At 40.2% G+C, this 18,941-nt stretch overlaps 1 protein-coding gene across 1 annotated transcript; it reads left to right on the top strand.

Moving 5' to 3' along the window:
* Positions 10,891-18,610, top strand: LOC109725436 (eukaryotic translation initiation factor 5B-like). Its single transcript, XM_020254626.1, has 11 exons — positions 10,891-13,430; positions 13,518-13,625; positions 13,714-13,814; positions 13,934-14,024; positions 14,255-14,365; positions 14,459-14,524; positions 16,790-16,849; positions 16,927-17,484; positions 17,641-17,760; positions 17,893-18,012; positions 18,131-18,610. The coding sequence occupies exons 1-11, from the start codon at positions 11,118-11,120 to the stop codon at positions 18,194-18,196; spliced, it is 3,714 nt and encodes a 1,237-aa protein (XP_020110215.1). The 5' UTR covers positions 10,891-11,117; the 3' UTR covers positions 18,197-18,610.

Below are 18,941 nucleotides of genomic sequence, written 5' to 3'. Positions count from 1 at the left end.
TGTCTAGAGTTTAAGTATTAGTACTGTCAAACAGTAGCAACCTATACGTGAAGCAACTATGATGCCTCAGGTCCGAGAAGTACTTCACACAACTGTAGCAATGAACTTGTCACTGGCGAGTATAGAACCATGTGACTGTTCAACTAAATAGTCACGCTCAGTGTACTTGTTCTCTAATAAGCACCTGTATGCTTGTCTAGTGTCCCTACAGTAGTGACTTGAGATTCATCACCTCAATTAGAAACATAGCATACACCTGCTTATCCGGAATATCACCGTCCCTGTAATATTCCTCTGGCTAGGAGCATTTAAAGAGTCTCGTACAAAAAATACATATCTCAAATTCCTAACTTTTAGGAATATGTCTCTTCAAACAAAGACTCTATGGACGATTCATGTCAACATTGCACTGCTATACAATAGAAATGAATAGAATATCTGCCCTCATATTATGAATTATAAATAATTAATATATAAATACCCTTAAGCTAGTGTCACCATATTGGCTTTTGGGCATATAACTAACACTTACAGTAGGCGAGCAATCTAGAGGGGGCCCTGATTTGACGGTGCCGCTAAAACCTCTCACAGCTCTGCTTGCTTTGGATGCATTAAATTTTGGCGATTTTGGTGCTATGAAGGCATTCCTGCTGGATGTCCAGGCCCAGATAGAAGTCATCACTTAGGTGTACAACAAAAAGGCTGAGTAGTCATGGACGTAATAATCGCTTAGCAAAGAATGGTTGAGCGCTTCACAGAGTTGATGGCCTTGTCACGAAAAGACATGCCTAAAAACAATCATCTGCTAGTGCTGCAGTGCCTAGTGGCTTAACAAATTAGGAAGAATGTGAATCCGCCCAATGCAATTGTCGATAAATCGTAATGACAGGTTCGACCACCAATAAAACAGCCAGATTAGAAAATTTTCTTTTGGAAACTTCTATAGGGAATGTGGGTAATTCAGCCTGGAACATATTGCTCGCTTTACTGCCCAGTGCAGGGAAGTGACAGGTGATTAATTATTGAAGTTGTAGCTCTTCCATCTTTCTCTGATAGAAACTATATTTGCTTGGTACAAATCTATGACTTTAGGATCCATAACTAATTGGGAGTATATGGAGGCCAAGTTCTAGGAGCAGGGCTATCGCGTGGAACCCAAAGTGTCATTGGCCGATAGATCTAGCCACAATTCAACGCCAATCGAACGAAGCAGTGGAAGAATATATGACTCAGTTTAAGGTAGCTAAGAATCGTTGCTTTCTTCAAATTTCAGAGCATGAGTACATTTGGCTAGCTTTTTTTTGGCTTAATGTTTAAGCTACAAGATAATCTAGAGAGGCATGAGTTTGTCGATCTGTTCTAACTAAGATAAAGAGTCGCTTACTATGAGAACCATTTAAAGGTGAAGGATAGCTTGTAGATGAAGATCACTTTTCGACTCAAGTCATGGTGATGTGCGTACGGCCCAAAGTGGGCAAGAAGATGATCATTCGAAGATCGAACATAAACTGTGAAATAAATGCCATGCAAAAATTTTGGCCAAGCAATGCCCTGGTGATAATGAAAGGCTCCATTGTTTAGCCTGGGAAAGGCTAAGTGTGTTAGAATATTGCGTGTGATAAAACGCAGCAGAAAAAGAAAATCAAACTTATTTGATTTTTAAAACTTGAGATCCGATCTCAAAAATACCATGCAAAGAGGATCTCTCATATTGTTTAAGATTAAAGGAGAAAAATGAAGATCTAATCTTTACCTTTGCGCGGGTAGATCTTTACCACAATTTGATGATCGTGGAATTGGCTCTCTTGAAGCCGTACGAGTGTTCTGTCTCTATAAGTATCCACACGAGATTGTCGATCTGATCGATATCCTCACCGAGGTGCTAGCTCCCTTTCAGAAAATGTCTTTCTTGCTAAAGGATTAAAGAGAATAAGAGAGAGAGGAAGAGAGATGACAGTTAGGGTTTTCTAAAAACTTTTGTATCTTGTAAAGAGGGATGTAATCCCTTTTATAATAATATAATTACCATTAAAGATAAGAATAAATCTTAAGTTTATTTTTATCATTTTCTTAATTTGTTCGATCGATTAAATTCTAATTTAAATCGACTTGAACTCAATCCTAATTTGATCAAATCAAATTAATAATGTAATATTTGTAAATAAGTCCTCTCATAATTTCTTAACTGTTAGTAAGTCCTCTTTAGCAATATTTGCACTTTAATACCACTAATTTGTAATAATTATAGATTAGCCCAATTATCAACATATTGACAATTAGGTCCTCCGGCGATTCAATTCACGATCCAGCTATTTGATTAGTTGCTACCTCTTATGCGTGTGACCCCATAGGTTCTATTCTATCTGGTAGTGAGATATATTTTAATCACTATCAACAATATCACTAAAACTCTTTTCAGTGGGTTGGAACAATTCTAACTCTGCCCAATAAAAATTATCTATTATCCAGATAATTCTCATGAGTCTCCCAATCCACCAGTGATGCCTAGCAGCATATAGTGGCATTCTAGTAGAATGAAATACTAAACTTCTTGTCGTAGTTTCCGTGTGATGTAATCCTTCTATCATAAGTCCTGACTAGACGGAGATCATGAAATAGTTCGTCAAACCTTATCGTCTGTCATATATCAAATTTATTCAACTCGAGTTTCTAATATCGGAAACCCTTTTTCATTATTAACTTTGCCCCGGCCAAGGTCTTCTAATCTCGATCTCATAAATCACATAGGACTAACACCCCTATCTATCAAGGGAGATAGATTCTATATAGGTGCACACCTTATTTCTACAACGAACCTACTGCAGTCAACATGCACCGTAAGGACCCGAATGGCTACAGACCAAGTGTATGTACAGTCAAACTACAATAACCTCATTGTCAATAGCCGAGGCACCGTAGGTCAAGAGACCGGTCACACTATTGCAACATTGAGTAACTCACTGACAAGTGAGTAGACATCCACGTAACTTCTCGCGTTGGTCACGCTCGGTATCGTTGTTCTCTAATAACCACCTACATCGCTCCAGTGTCCCCACACTATTGACTCGAGATTCGTCTATCCAAAATGGAAAGTGACTTCTACACCAATCTCACCAGATCAATTATTGTTCCCGTGATGATCCATCGATAGGGAACATTTAGGAATTAACCACCAATGACACATATCTCATATTCTCAATTCTTGAGAATACGTGTTATCATTTTATTAATTCCTTGTACAATTCATCGACACATACACAAAATGAATAAAAATAATAACCCAAATTCATTCATAATATTTAACATCAAATACAAATTTATGTCCTAAAAAGAATACATGTGTCAACCTAGTTGGCTTCTAGGGTATACATCTAACAAAGTGGAGCAAGGGTGGTGAACAAATAAGTGCAGAAGCACCCACAAGATGAGGCCAAGTTGTTCATGACCCCAAGGCAGTAGCAAGGACATCAATTTGTGAGTCCAAGAGAGTAAAAGGAAACAAGGCCAAGAACCATTAAGATTCTAGCTAATCCACCTATTGGATAGGTGGGTTGAGGTCAACTCCCTTCTTTAGCCAAGAAAAACAATCAAGAAGCTAACAAAGACCTAGAAGTGTTTTCAGTGAATGAGAGTCAAAGCTTAAGAGCAAACGAAGGGGCTAAGATCGTTGGATGCAGACATCAAGATCACTGACCAAAAAGAACATGCTGGAGTACAGAAAAGTGGTGAGCGACCAAACCATGCGATTTGAAGAAACTCAAGTTGAAGTCTACTTCAATACCTTTCCTCCTATTCAAACAAATACCAAAAAATAAAAGAGCGTAATTTCATCATAGCTGACCAAAGTCTTTGGTATTTCAATTGCCTTTTGACCAGTAGAAACATATCAGGGATAAACAGACGATTGGTGGAAAGGAAATAGTTTCGTTTTGGCCAAAACCTTAGTCCCATCCTAGTTTTGGCCGATGAGAGGGGCAATTATTGACTCCAAATTTTGGTCATTAGATTGAAGAAGCGATGGATGATCACAACCACATAGTATTTGGCACATCCTAGAGTTTTAGGTTCGGTCGAAATTATTGGGATACAGTTTCCAAATAAGATTTGAGGTTATCAGGAAAGTCAAATTTTGATCTGAATTGTGGAGATTATAAATATCGCATACGGGACCAGAAGAAAAATCTCACTTCAACAATAACAATATACTAACTTTCAGGTGATTTTAAAGTAGTAGTAGTTTTTCGCTAGTTTTATTAAGCATTAGTTTTGGTAGTATATCTTCTTGACGTTTTGGCAATTAAAGAGACCTTGTCTGAAAGTTTTGAGTTCTTGAAGTTCCTCAATACCAACCAAGAGACCATTCGGATCCATCTATCCAAGTTCATCCCAAGCCAAGTGGCTAAACATAATGTGCTTTAGGAGGTCAAGTCCTAGTGGAGGACCCAAAGCAAAATGCTTGTGGCTCCCAACCATTGTAATCCTTTGCTTTTGATCAATAAAAGTTTTATTTTTCATCAACATGATGGAATTATTGTTGGATGGTTAGGATAGCCTGTCTTTAGAGATAAAGAAGAGCATGAGAGCTTTGCGTACATCATATGTCTACTATTATTTTAAAACATTTTCAGTAGTTTTGCTTGTTGTACATCATATCCTTAATGCTTGATGGACATGAGCTAGTGTTGTTGCACCCCATGCCAACTCACCGCAATTATCAAAACCTCTAAAATGGAAACAACTTCAAATGCACCCTATTCTCGCTTGGGTTTGGCAACAAATCATATCCTATATGAAATAGCATATACTCTTGTGTTGTAGCTCGTACAAACGCAGGAGGCGTATCTAGAGGGATGTCAGGGAAATGATGGTGTAACCAATTTATTTTTATCTCACTACTCCTAATAACCTTTGGAATCACTCTGAGAAGTAGCTCGCAGAGCTATGGCCACTGGTATGATGCTTCTCTTGTCACAGCCTTACAAAGAACGCGAAGTCCTACAATAACAACTACATCCATTAAGGTGATAGTCATCTCCTTGTGTCACATGTGGAAGGTTTGCTTCCTCCTCCTCCACCTCTCGACTAATGATTTGACAAAGATTGGTCTAGTTGCACATGCCTTATAGTAATATTTGCTAGTAGAATATGGGTCATCTATAGTAACTTATATTCATGTACAAGGAACTATAATATGGTAAAATATGTGAACAAGAAATTTATGTGAGTTGCTACTCTGAACATTACCAAGTAGATTGATCTCTCCCGCGCGTTGATGCTCACTTGGTATTCCAAATCCTTTCCCATGATATATCAAATTCGTTCTTTCCAAATTGCATTACCATATATACTCTAGCACATGTTATCTTACTGTCGATAGTCTTATCAATATTTTAGTTGCGAGTAGGCAATGATGCCTCCTTTAACATAATATCACAAAAAAGTATTCATTTAGTCTAAGAAATGTCTTCAATGCAAAGGCTATAATTGGTAAGCTAAGAACTCCTCTTATCACCCTGTTTAAACTTTTCAGATCATTTTGTTGTCATAATGTTGATCCATTGACCATCATCGAAAGCTTTAGCTAGATACGTCCTATCCACATGAAGCTTGTCAACCCATAGGTAAGAATCTTTATCCATAGCCTCTAACTCTTTCTTTAAAATATAATACTTCCGTTCTTCTTGGGCACTTTCAATACTATAAAATTTATTTTGCAAGTGCTTTACTTTAAAATGAACGTTCATATTAGCCTTCATATGATGCAAACACCATTGATGAGCATGACCTTTTGAGGGTGGAAATATTAGTGCAACAAAATTTGCCAGCTTTGGAAAGCAATCTTAAGTGAGTGTAATTACTCGAGCCTGTGTTATGAACCTTCATAGGCTAGATAAAAACCACTCCAAACTTGATCTATTTTTTCTCTCACATATTGTGAGTGCTAATGTGTAAACCACTTTCAGCATCAACACTTGCAGCAATTCATGTGTGGCCTCTATTTTTGTGATTCCCCAAGAATTAGAATCGTTCTATATATGAGATATAAAAGTGCTAAACCTCTTAAACCTAGCTATAGTATGTTGGGCGGTGGTTAGGCCTAAGAGGTTATGAGGGTTAAGCATACTAGAACTAGAATAGCTCTAGGATAGGTGACCCCCGGGAACTATGGTGGCTACCCGGCTAAATATCGTTGTGTGTGGAGAATGGCTCCCACAAGGTTGGCTAAGGCTACTAAGACGAGTCTCACATTGCCTAATGGTTGTGAATTTTAAACTTGGCTATAGCATTTTGGGCAGTGTTTAGGCCTAAGAAGTTAAAAGAGTTAAGTGTGCTAGAGCTAGAGTAGTCGTAAGACAGATGACCTCCTAGAAAGTAGGGTGTCATTATTGGTATTAGAGCCAATCACCAGCTGAAAATATGAGATGAGTTTCAGCTCAGTTAGGGTTATACAACGAATAGAGTGCGACTTTCTAGTTAATGGCCATTGTGAATAGAGTATGGCTCCCCACAAAATCGGCTAAAGCCTAGTGAGACGAGTCTCATATCGTCTGATACTTGTGAAAGACGAGAATGTCAGGGCTTAAAAGAGGATGAGCATGTGACATCCCATGAATTAAAATAATTATATATGACATGTAATAGGGCTAAACCTCTTAAATCTGGCTATAGCATGTAGAGTAGTGGTTAGCCTCAAAAGTTTAAGAGGGTTAAGCCTGTTAGAATTAGAATAGTTTTAGGATGGGTGACCCCTTTGGAATATGTCTTTTCAAATAAAGACCCTATGGATGACGCAGAGGACGGAGCCAGTTGTTGGGGCTATTTTCATCGAGCATATTCATCAGATACATGATATTGAGCTTGTACACCCTGAGTAGGAGGATGATGTGGATATTCAAGGATGGGATCGACAATGTGAATATGGATGTGGACGTGGATATGGTAGGGGAGGAGGGCGAGGGTATGGAAAAAGCATGGACAGGAGTTGATTTTGTTAGGACTTTTTGGATTTTGATATATATTTGATATTTCTGATCTTGTGTACATATAATTTTTATATTTTTATATTATTTTATTCATGTTAAAGTGTAGTTGATGTTCGTTTAGTTCAATCTATGTATTTTTTATTGTGATTTAAATGCTCAAAAAAGTTGCTATTATGTAAATATAGGAAAGTTTGAAAACTCATTGCAGGCTGTTTGGAGGAAACGACTAAAAGCGGTGAACCATTCACTGTTTTTATAGACAGTGAATGATTTATAGCCTTAAAAATGATGAATAATTTACCGCTTTTAATTATTTCCCATCTTCACAACTTTCTCAGTGGGCAAAAATGATAAGTACTGAAATAAGTACTGAAATACCGTCCCTAGAGCAAGTAGCAAAGGGCTTGGTGGTTGGTACCCGAGACCCAAGTTTGAATCCTAGTTGATTCACATTTACAGCTAAGTTTATTTCTAAATGAAATAAATGAAGCGGGTAGCGTGCTACCTATCTCTCTCAAAAAAAAAAGAGAAGAAATATGGTGAACCATTCACCGCTTTGATAAATGCGGTGAATGGTTCATCGTTTTTACGGGACTGTTATAATTTTTGTAAGGCGGTGAACCATTCACTGCTTTTGTACATGCGGCGAATGGTTCATCGTCTTTATTTATACTCCAACCCATGTCGCAGCAATATGTCTATCTGAAGCATATTTTTACAAATAAAAATTTTGAGAGGTCAAATTTTAGAATAAAGTTTTTGAAGAGGGTTAATGGGCTAAAAACACGTCCATAAAACCCTCATCCTATAGAGTACCATGTTATCAATATAGAAAGTGGATCGATGACCTGCAATATTAGAAAGTAGCCCGTTTTCGTTTTTCACTCGAAGCAAGCAGAAAACAAGAAAGCACTTTCTCTATGACATTTGTAAAATGCTTTTACATGAAATATATTTTTACTTATATTAAAACACCCGAAATATAGTATTTTGAACCAAAAACTATTATTACAGGTGTTGGGAATCCGGTACTCGTCTCGGTACCGGATTTTGTGAATCCACAACCAGCTCCGATACTAACTATTGTGGATCCGGTACCGATTGTTGTAATTCCGCAACGGAAGCGTCAAATCGGGTTTTTACCATAAATCCGTCTCCTTTATAAAAACTAATACAATCACAAAAGAGAGAAAAATCAAAATAGAAAATATGCAGGTAAAACAAGATTCATTAAATAAGAGAAGATTACACCTAACTCTTCTTCTGCAACAGAGTATCTGCAACCCGAGTCCTCTTTCTGAATCTCTTATACCCTTCTCTCGTCTTTTATAAATCTAAAAGACAACTCTCTTTCTCTCTCACATGCATCCGTGGACTAGGTGCATGCAACCGGCCAACTCTCTCTCTCTCTCTCTCTCTCTCTCTCTCTCTTTCTCTCTCTCTGGTACAACCCACCAAAGAGCTTCAACTTTTTGGCCGCACTCTATCCCCAAAAGCACCGTACATGGTGCTTATATAATGCTTACAATAAAACGTACCCAAATCGTAATATATTTAGAATTTCTACTCTAATAAATATTTAAATCTATATTTAGTTTATCTCTAATAGATTTAAATATTTATCCTAATCTAGTTAGATTCATACTCTAATTAATATTTAAATCTTAATTTATCTCCAATAGATTTAAATATTAATTCTAATTCAACTAGAATTCAACTACAAATCTAACCAAATCCTAACATTCTCCACTTTGGTTGGATTTGTAGTCTTCAACCACTGCGTTGAACTCACCATGCAAGCTCTACCTTGAGCTTGCCTCCTCCGCTCGATGTCGTCACATCCGTCGCTTCGCCTCAAGCAACTGCACCTCCGCGAACTTTTGGAACGCAAACCGTCTTCGCTTCCGTTCTGACTGTGCTTTCGTTCGGACCCTGATAGCTCCACCTGAAGCTGAAAAATCGCAACCCGTCAGTGTCCTCACGACCCCATCGTACATTAGGATCTTCACCGTTCCGACTCCCAAAATTTTGCACCCAGTCCCGTTCCCCGTCAGAGCTTTTCCATCCTTGATTGTTTTATAAGTGGCAAAAGACTCCTTCTCCAGGCAGACGTGAAAGGAACACGTCGAATCGAGCACCCATGCGTCATCCGAAATTTTAGCACATCCGATTGCTGCATACAGCACATCAGAATCGATCATCCCCGACTCTGTCGCCTGTGCCGTCACTGATACCTCTCATCCTGATTCACGACAGTTTTCTCTTTCTGTCGCTTTAACTCCTTCAGATCATCCTGAAGTTTTCAACAATTGCACTTGATATGCCCTTTCCTGTGACAGTAGAAGCACTCCACCTCAGATAACGACTTTTGTTGTCGATCTCCTGTCGCCGATATTGTCGCCTCCTTCTTCGCTCTCACCACCAAAGCAGTATCCCGGCTCTGTGTGCCGCACTTCTGAGTCATCTTCCGCATCTCGTTTGAGAGAAGCGCCGTCGTGACCGCCTCTACACTAATTGTCTCCTTGCCATAAAGCAACGTGGTCACAAGATGCTCATATGTTGTCGGCAGCGAAGATAATAAAATCAGTGCCTTATCCTTGTCATCCAGATTGACTTCGATTCTAGTCAATTGGGCCACCACCTTGTTGAACTCGTTAAGATGCTTATGTAGGCTCGTCGCTTCCTGCATCCACAGCGTAAATAGTCATTGTTTCAGATACAATTTGTTCGTCAGGGATTTGGTCATGTACAGATCTTCCAATTTCTTCCACAACTTCGCCGGTGTCGTCTTGCTGGCTACATTGTAAAGAACCTCATCTGCTAATAATAGATGAAGTGTACTCAACGCCTTCCACTCCATCTTCGTCCATGCCGCATCCGGGACCTCCGCCGGCTTCACCTCCTTCCTGTTCAATATCTCATCTAATTCTTGTTGTACGAGGATTGCCCACACTTTAATCTGCCATAATCCGAAATTGTTCTTGCCGTCGAACTTCTCGATTTCGAATTTCGTGTCCATATTTGTCGATCTCTCCCGCAGATCGGTAACCTTCGTCTCTGATACCAATTGTTGGGAATCCGGTACTCGCCTCGGTATCTGATTTTGTGAATATGCAACTCACGTCGATACCGACTGCTGTGGATCCGATACCGATTGTTGGGATTCCGCAACGGAAGCGTCAAATCGAATTTTTATCATAAACCCGTCTCCTTAGCAAAAACTAAATACAATCACAAAAGAGAAAAAACCAAAACAGAAAATATGCGGGTAAAATAAGATTCATTAAATAAGAGTAGATTATACGTGACTCCTCTTCTGTAATAGAGTAGCTACAACTCGAGCCCTTTTTCTGAATCTCTTCTACCATTCTGTCGTCTTTTATAAATCTAAAAGACAACTCTCTTTCTCTCTCACGTGCACCTGTGCACTAGGTGCACGCAACCGGCCAACTCTCTCTCTCTCATACAACCTACACAAAAGCTTCAACTTTTTGGCCACACTCTATCTCCAAAAGCACCCCACATGGTGCTTATATAATGCTTACAATAAAACATATCCAAATTCTAGTATATTTAGGATTTCTATTCTAATAAATATTTACATTTATATTTAGTTTATATCCAATAGATTTAAATATTTATCTTAATCTAATTAGATTCATACTCTAATTAATATTTAAATCTTAATTTATCTTTAATAAATTTAAATATTAATTCTAATCTAACTAGAATTCAACTATAAATCTAACTAAATTCTAACCAGAGGGATCCAAACATCCCCTTTGACTAAAAGAACATGATAATCAATTTATCGTATTGGAATTTTCTTGTTCGACTTGTCTCTCCTATCCGGCTTAATGCCCGCGTGGCCATGCCTATAAATATAAATTTTTAGGGGTCATTTGCAGAAGAAATAATTAAAAAGAGAGCTAAATGCAAAGGAAGCCCATAAAAACGACGGTTCCTTGCAGTGTTTGTTTTACGGGCCTAGGTTCTCGTCTCTTTTCTAGGGTTTCCGATCTCATCCCCTTCCCCTTTTCTCTCTATCTTCCTCGTAGTTGCATCACCCCGTTTCCTGTCTCTGGGTTTTTCTTGTGATCTATTCGAAGCTTCGGGAATTCTCCGGAGGCGGCGATGGGGCGGAAGAAGAACGTGGCGATCGACGACGACGAGTACTCTTTCCCTCAGGAGGACGACGACGCCCCGCCGCCGCCGCCGCCGGAGAAGGAGACCCGATCCGCCCCCGCCGCGAACAAGAAGAACAAGAAGGGCGCCAAGGCCCAGCGCGGCGCTGCCGCCGCCGCCGGGGCGGTGGAGGAGGAGGAGGCGCCGCCGGCAGCGGCGGCGGAGGACGAGGAGGAAGATCCCGCTCCGATCGTCTTTTCAGGTAAGAAAAAATCATCTAAATCTAAGAAGAGTAGTGGTAGTAGCGGTGTGAGCGCGTTTAGTGCCCTCAACGCCCTTGGCGAGGATGATGATGAGGAGAATAATGAGCCAGAGCCGAAGCCTGCGGTGGAGAATAACCACGTGGGGGATGGGGGCGATGAGGGCAGGGATCTTGATGTCGATGTCGATCTTGATTTCGGGAAGAATAAGAAAAAGAAGAAGAAGAAGGGTGGACGGAGCGCCCAGGAGGAGGAGGATTTGGACAAGCTGGTTGCCGAGCTAGGCGAGGGCCCTTCCACGGCTGCTGCTGTGGCACCGCCTGCGCCGCAGGCCGAGGAGGAAATGGGTGAGGAGAAAGAAGAGGAAGCGGCTGCTGCGGAGGAGGCTGCGGCATCGAAGAAATCACAGAAGAAAAAGAAGAAGAAGAGTGGGCGGACTGCCCAAGAGGAGGAGGACTTGGATAAGATCCTTGCCGAGCTCGGAGAGGGACCGCCGCCTCCTGCCCCACCTTCAACTTCCGCTCCTGCTGTTGCTGCTGCCGCATCTGCACCCCCTCCTGTGGTAGAGGATTCCGCTCTTGCAGTTACTACACAGGAGGAGCAGGGTGAGGGTGAGGAGAAGGATGGGGAAGGTGAGGCGGAGTCCGCCGCAGCAAAGAAGAAGAAGAAGAAGAAGGAGAAGGAGAAAGAGAAGAAGGCGGCTGCAGCAGCTGCTGCTGCATCTGCTGCATCGGTGGAGGTTAAGGAGGAGAAGAAGGAGGAAGCCAAGGGGAAGGGTCCCGCCGGAAAGAAGCCCTCGAAGGCTGTGAGGGAGATGCAGGAGGCGCTGGCGAGGATGAAGGAGGCAGAGGAGAGGAAGAAGCGGGAGGAGGAAGAGCGACTGCGGAGGGAGGAGGAGGAGAGGAAGCGGCTAGAGGATCTCGAGAGGCTTAAGGAGGAGGCTAAAAGGAGAAAGAAAGAGAGGGAAAAGGAGAAGCTGCTGAAGAAGAAGCAGGAGGGCAAGCTCTTGACTGCAAAGCAAAGAGAAGAGCAGAAGAGGTTGGAGGCTATGAGGAAACAATTCCTTGCTCAGAGCGATGCACCTGCAGCTGATGGTGTTAGTGTTAGTGGTGGTGGTGAGGTAAAGAAAAGGCCAAAGTACGAAACAAAGAAGCACAGACCGGCTCAGGCAAAGGCTGTAGAAGTGGAGAAGGTGGCTGAGACTCAGCAAGAGACCAATGAACCTGATAATAACGAGGAGGATGTTGAAGATTCATTGGCTGAAGATCAGTCGCAATCGCATAGTGTGGAGGGTGATGGTACAGCGGATGGCCACCAGGAGGAGCCAGAAGAGGCTAAACCAATGGAAGAAGATGAAGATGAGGATGAAGATGAATGGGATGCAAAGAGCTGGGACAATGTGGATGTGACATTGCCTGCTACAAGTCCGTTTGATGAGGAAGAACAGGAGGAAACGGAGGCCAAGCCTGTCGCTAAAAGGAGTGCTCCGCCTGAACCTCAGGAAATTCTTAAAGCCCCTGCAAAGCCTGCTGTCAAGAAGGTTGTTGCTCCACATGATTCAAAGACTGGAGAGAATGAACTTGAAAGCAAATCCAGCACCAACATTAAAAAAGAAAAAGAAGTCGTTGCAAAGCAAGATATAAAGGCTACAGAGGAGAAAGCAAAGAAAGGTAGTAGTGACTTGCGATCACCCATATGTTGCATTCTTGGCCATGTTGATACTGGGAAGACCAAGTTGCTAGATTGTATTAGGCAGACCAATGTGCAGGAAGGAGAGGCTGGTGGTATTACCCAACAAATTGGGGCTACGTATTTTCCAACTGAGAATATTAGAGAGAGAACCAAGGAGCTAAAGGCGGATGCGACACTGAAAGTTCCTGGCTTGCTTGTTATTGATACCCCTGGCCACGAGTCCTTCACTAACCTGCGTTCCAGAGGCTCGAGCTTGTGTGATATCGCCATATTGGTCGTGGACATCATGCATGGGTTGGAGCCACAAACTATAGAATCTCTGAATCTCTTGAAAAGTCGGAACACAGAGTTCATTGTTGCTTTAAATAAAGTAAGTTCTTGAACTTTCTGGGCAAGCATGCTTGAGAGGGTGTCACCATCTCATGTTTATTTTTCTTCTATGTTGGCTAATGGCTAGGTTGATCGACTATATGGATGGAAGAGAAGTCCTAATGCCCCTATAGTGAAGGCTCTCAAACAACAGTCTGAAGATGTTAAAAGGGAGTTTAATATGAGACTTACTCAAGTCAGTGTGCATTACTTCCTATTATTTGTGTCTTGATTGGATCATCAAACTTACTGGCTAAATTTGTTTACACCTGTTCTTTCAACAGATAGTAACACAATTCAAGGAGCAGGGTCTAAATACTGCTCTTTACTACAAAAATAAGGAGATGGGGGAAACGTTTAATATTGTACCCACTAGTGCTATAAGGTACATTTTTGGTAGATTATACCTATTTGTGTTTAATAGAGCAGGAGATTTGTGAAAAGTATAATAGCACTTTCTTAAGCTTTGCTTTTCTATAACTGGTGATATGCATCCTATTGCAGTGGAGAAGGGATTCCAGATCTTCTGCTACTGTTGATTCAGTGGGCACAGAAGACAATGGTAGAGAAGCTAACCTATGTTGATGAAGTTCAGGTTTGCTTTACATTATGCATTCTTGCCTTTTGAGTTCCTAACTGTTCTAAGCATTCAGTTCGTTTGTCAGTTTTCATTTCTTTGTTTACTTTTCTAATTGAATTTAATTTTATGTGTGTATGTCTGTTTATGTATACCCATGTGTTAATGTATCTCTGGTAGTATGTATCTCAATGTTATATCAGAAGTTGCTGTATCGGTGAAATGTTTCTATCTGTTACATTTTTCAGTGCACTGTGCTGGAAGTTAAGGTTATTGAAGGTCTAGGAACTACCATTGATGTTGTGCTGGTAAATGGTATACTTCATGAAGGGGATCAAATAGTTGTGTGTGGCATGCAGGTACTTATTTTTAAACTGCTATTCTTGTTCATTTACATGTAAGTGCTCCTATCTTAAATGTCCAAGCCTTACTGCAATTTAATTTTCATTCAGGGCCCTATTGTGACAAATATTAGAGCTCTGTTAACCCCTCATCCAATGAAGGAGCTTCGAGTAAAGGTGAGCATGTTACTATCTTCTATGATATGTTTGATGTTTCTTTGCTTGCCAGTTTTTACTGTGTAACACTCAACCAAGTTTATATTCTTAGATATGTGGTAGTACTTTTCTGCTTTCTTGTCCTGATTTTCAACAGCAAATTTGTGGCTTCAATGTAAAGGCTGCCTGTTATAAGAGATTTTATTTTCGTCCTTGAACTTATTAGTGGTCCCTAAATTCTTATTAGAGTCTCACTATAGTCATATCTATTATTAGAGGCCTAGAGGATGATAATTGCCCATACGGAGTACATATGTGTTCCATGCATTTATCAACTTGTATTAGATAGATGAAGAACTGGTGAATTGATGGTGCCCGGGCATAAAAATGAACTAAATGCAAGCAACAGCTTTATTCAATGAGATGCTTTCATATTTTCTGTTCGGAACAGAGATTTTATTCATAATTGCAGTGATGTGGCAGGTCCCACTCAAAATTATTTTGTGGAAACAGATGATAAACTCAAAGAATCGCGTCCTGCATGGGTGGACTGTATCCTGAACGCTATGCCATATGGACCCTTAGATGAAACCTAGTTAAAATTAAGGGTCTTGAATGTCGAACATAAAAAAATCGAGGTCACAAAATGAAACTTGACTGACCAGTAGTGAACTTTGAAAATTAGTAACTGTTTGAACTTACAAGCAATTTTCAAATATTGGTTTTGGAGAGATTGTAATTGTACGCCCTGCGTGAATTTCTCTTATAGCGAAAATCAACATTTGCAATTTCGTTTTATTTGCTTTTATGTGAGTTTTTTGTTCTTCAAATTTGTTAACTGGGTATCACAACATTCAGTCCAACTATTTGGGTTGGCTTTCCTATTGTCATTCTGCTATTCAGCTGGTTCTGGCAAGCTTGTCAACCAAGTGCTATTGTGTTGATTTTGGTCTTTCTATCTATACTATGGCTTGTTTGCAAACTGAATCACTCCCTGATACCTGCACTTTATGTCCTTTACTGACTTGCCTAAGCATCTCTTATCGGTTTTCACATATTTTATCCTCTATGATTGCTATACGATAGAAATCATTCTTAACAAGGATTTAGGTGTTTATCGGCACGGGCTGTATCTACTATGCCGTATCGTGCCAACAAGATATCGGCACGATATAGCCCCTGTGCCGATGACACATTTCAAAACCCTCTATTCTTTAAATTAGTTAAGTAATTTTCTCACTAAAGTTCAAAAGATTTGATAAAAATACATAATAAACAATTAGTATATTTTGTTGCTAAAGAAAATAAATATTTCATGCTATTATGTGTCGGCACACATGAATTTTTTATGATCGGCAAGCATCGGCACTGCTCGGTTCGGCATGCACTGTGCCGTACCGTGCCAGCAAGTTTTCGGCATGACCCCATGCCACGGCACTTAAATACTTGATTCTTAATATTTGTTTTTTCATGTAGTCCTGTTTATGCACCACACCATCTTCATCTCCTGACACCCAAATTTCAAGAGTATAGACAAACAAGAATCAGAAAGAAAAAGTGGATGCTATATATATTACTAACTAGACCATCTATAGTATCTCTAAAACTAGAGGTAAATACATTCAGTGCAATGACAGCTCTCTATGATAGCACTGCTATGCAAATAAATTATAAGGCTGCTGGGACTTTACAATGTCTCAAGATTGTAAGGCTGCTAATTCATGCATGACTTTTCAAATAACTTTCTAGGTAGAGAATTGTAGTAGCTTGCTCACAGATTGAAACCAAAGAAGAAAGGAGATTTAGCCAGAGGAGAAGGTCAAGTCTCATATCAGAAAAAGAAGAACAAAGAGTGGAAAGAAGATATGTATAGCTTCAAGCGCTTACAAGATAATCTGCAAAAACTCATGAGAAAGAGGATTTTGGTGGGCCTACAGTGATCTAGGGGAAGAGCGGACAATAAAGGCATTTATGTTTGTGTTGTAGAAGAGAGCCTTTTTTTGGTTGCATAAAGTGTTTGTGGACTTCTGTCATTTTTTTTTTTTCGTCCCTTTTTTCCCCCGCTAAATAGAGTTTACAAACTAACCAACAATAACAAGAATGCCGAAGTCAATTTCCACTTTCCAGGTGCCTTCAGTCACATAGCAGTATAGCACCTGAGGAAACTAAAATACCAATGACATAAAGATTGCCAAATGCACCCTTATGTCTATTTCTTGTTTTCTGTTTTTAGGTTTATAGTATCATTGTTTCTAACTGATTAAACTGCTGCCCAAACTGCACCAGGGCTCATATCAACATCACAAGGAGCTAAAGGCTGCACAAGGGGTGAAAATTTCAGCACAGGTGATGTTCATTCTCATCTCTGCTACCTCCTCTTTCCTGAATTATATATGAATTGCTGATGATCCATTGGCTTTCAGGGACTTGAACACGCGATTGCAGGGACCGCTCTATATGTTGTAAAGCCCAGTGATGATCTCGAAGAGATAAAAGCAGCAGTCATGCATGACATGAATAAGGTCATGAGCCGGATTGACAAGAGCGGTGAGGGCGTGTACGTCCAAGCCTCCACACTTGGGTCCTTGGAGGCCCTAACCGAGTTCTTAAAAAGTCCAGCTGTTAATATTCCCTTCAGCGACTTTAGTATAGGCCCGGTCCACAAGAAGGACGTGATGAAGGCCAGTGTTATGCTCGAGAGGAGAAAGGAATATGCTACCATATTGGCATTTGATGTCAAAGTGATGCCTGATGCTCGTGAGCTTGCTGATGAGACTGGCGTGAGGATTTTTGTGGCAGATATTATATATCACCTGTTTGACCAATTTAAGGCATATATTGATAACTTGAGGGAGGAGAAGAAAAAGGAGAGTGCGGAAGAGGCCGTATTCCCGTGTGTTCTTAAGATCATGCCGAACTGCATCTTTAACAAGAAGGACCCTATTGTTTTGGGTGTCGATGTTCTCGAAGGCATTCTTAAGGTGCTTCCTAAACTCAATCGCTTGAGTTCATGTAAATAGCATAGCGGCAGGCATCGCACTATCCTAAGTGAGAAATTAATGCTATATAGACCCTGTAGTCGTGAATATTCATGGTGATTCATCATCAACTTACACTTATGCTTGCTGCGATTTCAGGTGGGTACTCCTATCTGTGTCCCTTCAAGGGATTTCATTGACATAGGGAGGATTGCCTCGATCGAAATTAACCACAAACAGGTTGATGTGGCTACGAAAGGGCAGAAGGTGGCTATAAAGGTAGTTAAAAAGTTAATATTATGTTGCATGGTCCTTTTTTTTTTTTTTAGTTTTGTTCCCTTTATTTTCTCATACATTCTTTTTCCCTGGAAAATGCTTTTGTTGATTGGACAACGTATCTCGTGCGAACAGATCGTAGGGAGCAATCCTGAAGAACAACAGAAGATGTTCGGTAGACATTTTGAGATGGACGATGAGCTCGTTAGTCACATCTCGAGGAGATCCATCGATATCCTCAAAGCAAACTATAGGGTAAGATTTGGTTCCCAGCTAGGGCCATTATTTATTGATTGGAATACGCATTTAATGTGTTGTTTAGATCAAATTTAATGAGAGAACCACTTCAATTTGTGGGTATGTTTGTTTGTAGGATGATTTGTCTATAGAAGAGTGGAAGCTCGTCGTGAGGTTAAAGCAGATTTTCAAGATACCCTGAAGTGTGGAAGATTAGTATGTCTGTCTGCTATATCCTGAGATCGCTTAAAAGAAGTTGCATGTGCAGTAGCATTTTGAAGAGGCTGACGATAATGCTACACCGGCATCTGCGGACGAAGGTCAATTTCCACACAGTTGGCTTTGCAAAGGATGCGAAAATATGTTGCGAGTTTACAGTGGCGATTGCTGAGGGCTTTCGACTTGTTTTACGTTTTCCTTTTTGTTTTCCTTTTTGTTTTGTTTTGTTTCTTGTTTCATATCGGTTCGATGCGCCCTTTTTAATTTTATTTTTATTTAATTTTTGTTTAGGCAATAAATACTACATTTGGGGTGCTGAGTGGGAAAAAAATCACTTGTTGAGGTACTTTCGCGTTTTAAAGTTTCATGATGTGAGAATTATTATAGTCTTTGCGTTTCCGAAATTGTGTTGGGATACTTCGGCAGTGACTAGAGGTTGATATTCTACTACTACTAAATTGAAATTATCATACTACTCATGGCCAATCTTGTGGGGAAGTTACACCCTAAGTTTTAAGGCCATATCAAACTTACCCTCTGAAGTTTCAAAATTATGTGCATGTCGTTTCAGAATGTTCAGAATCTAAAGCATCACATATACCCTTCTTTATATAGATGTTTATTCTATGTATTCCTGCTTGGATTAAAAGGGAGCTAAAGCCTTAATAAAAGGTCATGTTTGGTTTGGGATTAAACTATTTTGTTTATTTGCAGAATAGGTATTATTT

This window comes from Ananas comosus, linkage group 20, assembly GCF_001540865.1.
Source record: "Ananas comosus cultivar F153 linkage group 20, ASM154086v1, whole genome shotgun sequence".
NCBI lineage: Eukaryota > Viridiplantae > Streptophyta > Magnoliopsida > Poales > Bromeliaceae > Ananas > Ananas comosus.
Note: the sequence above shows the minus strand (reverse complement) of the source record. Positions and strands in the feature narration are given on the sequence as shown.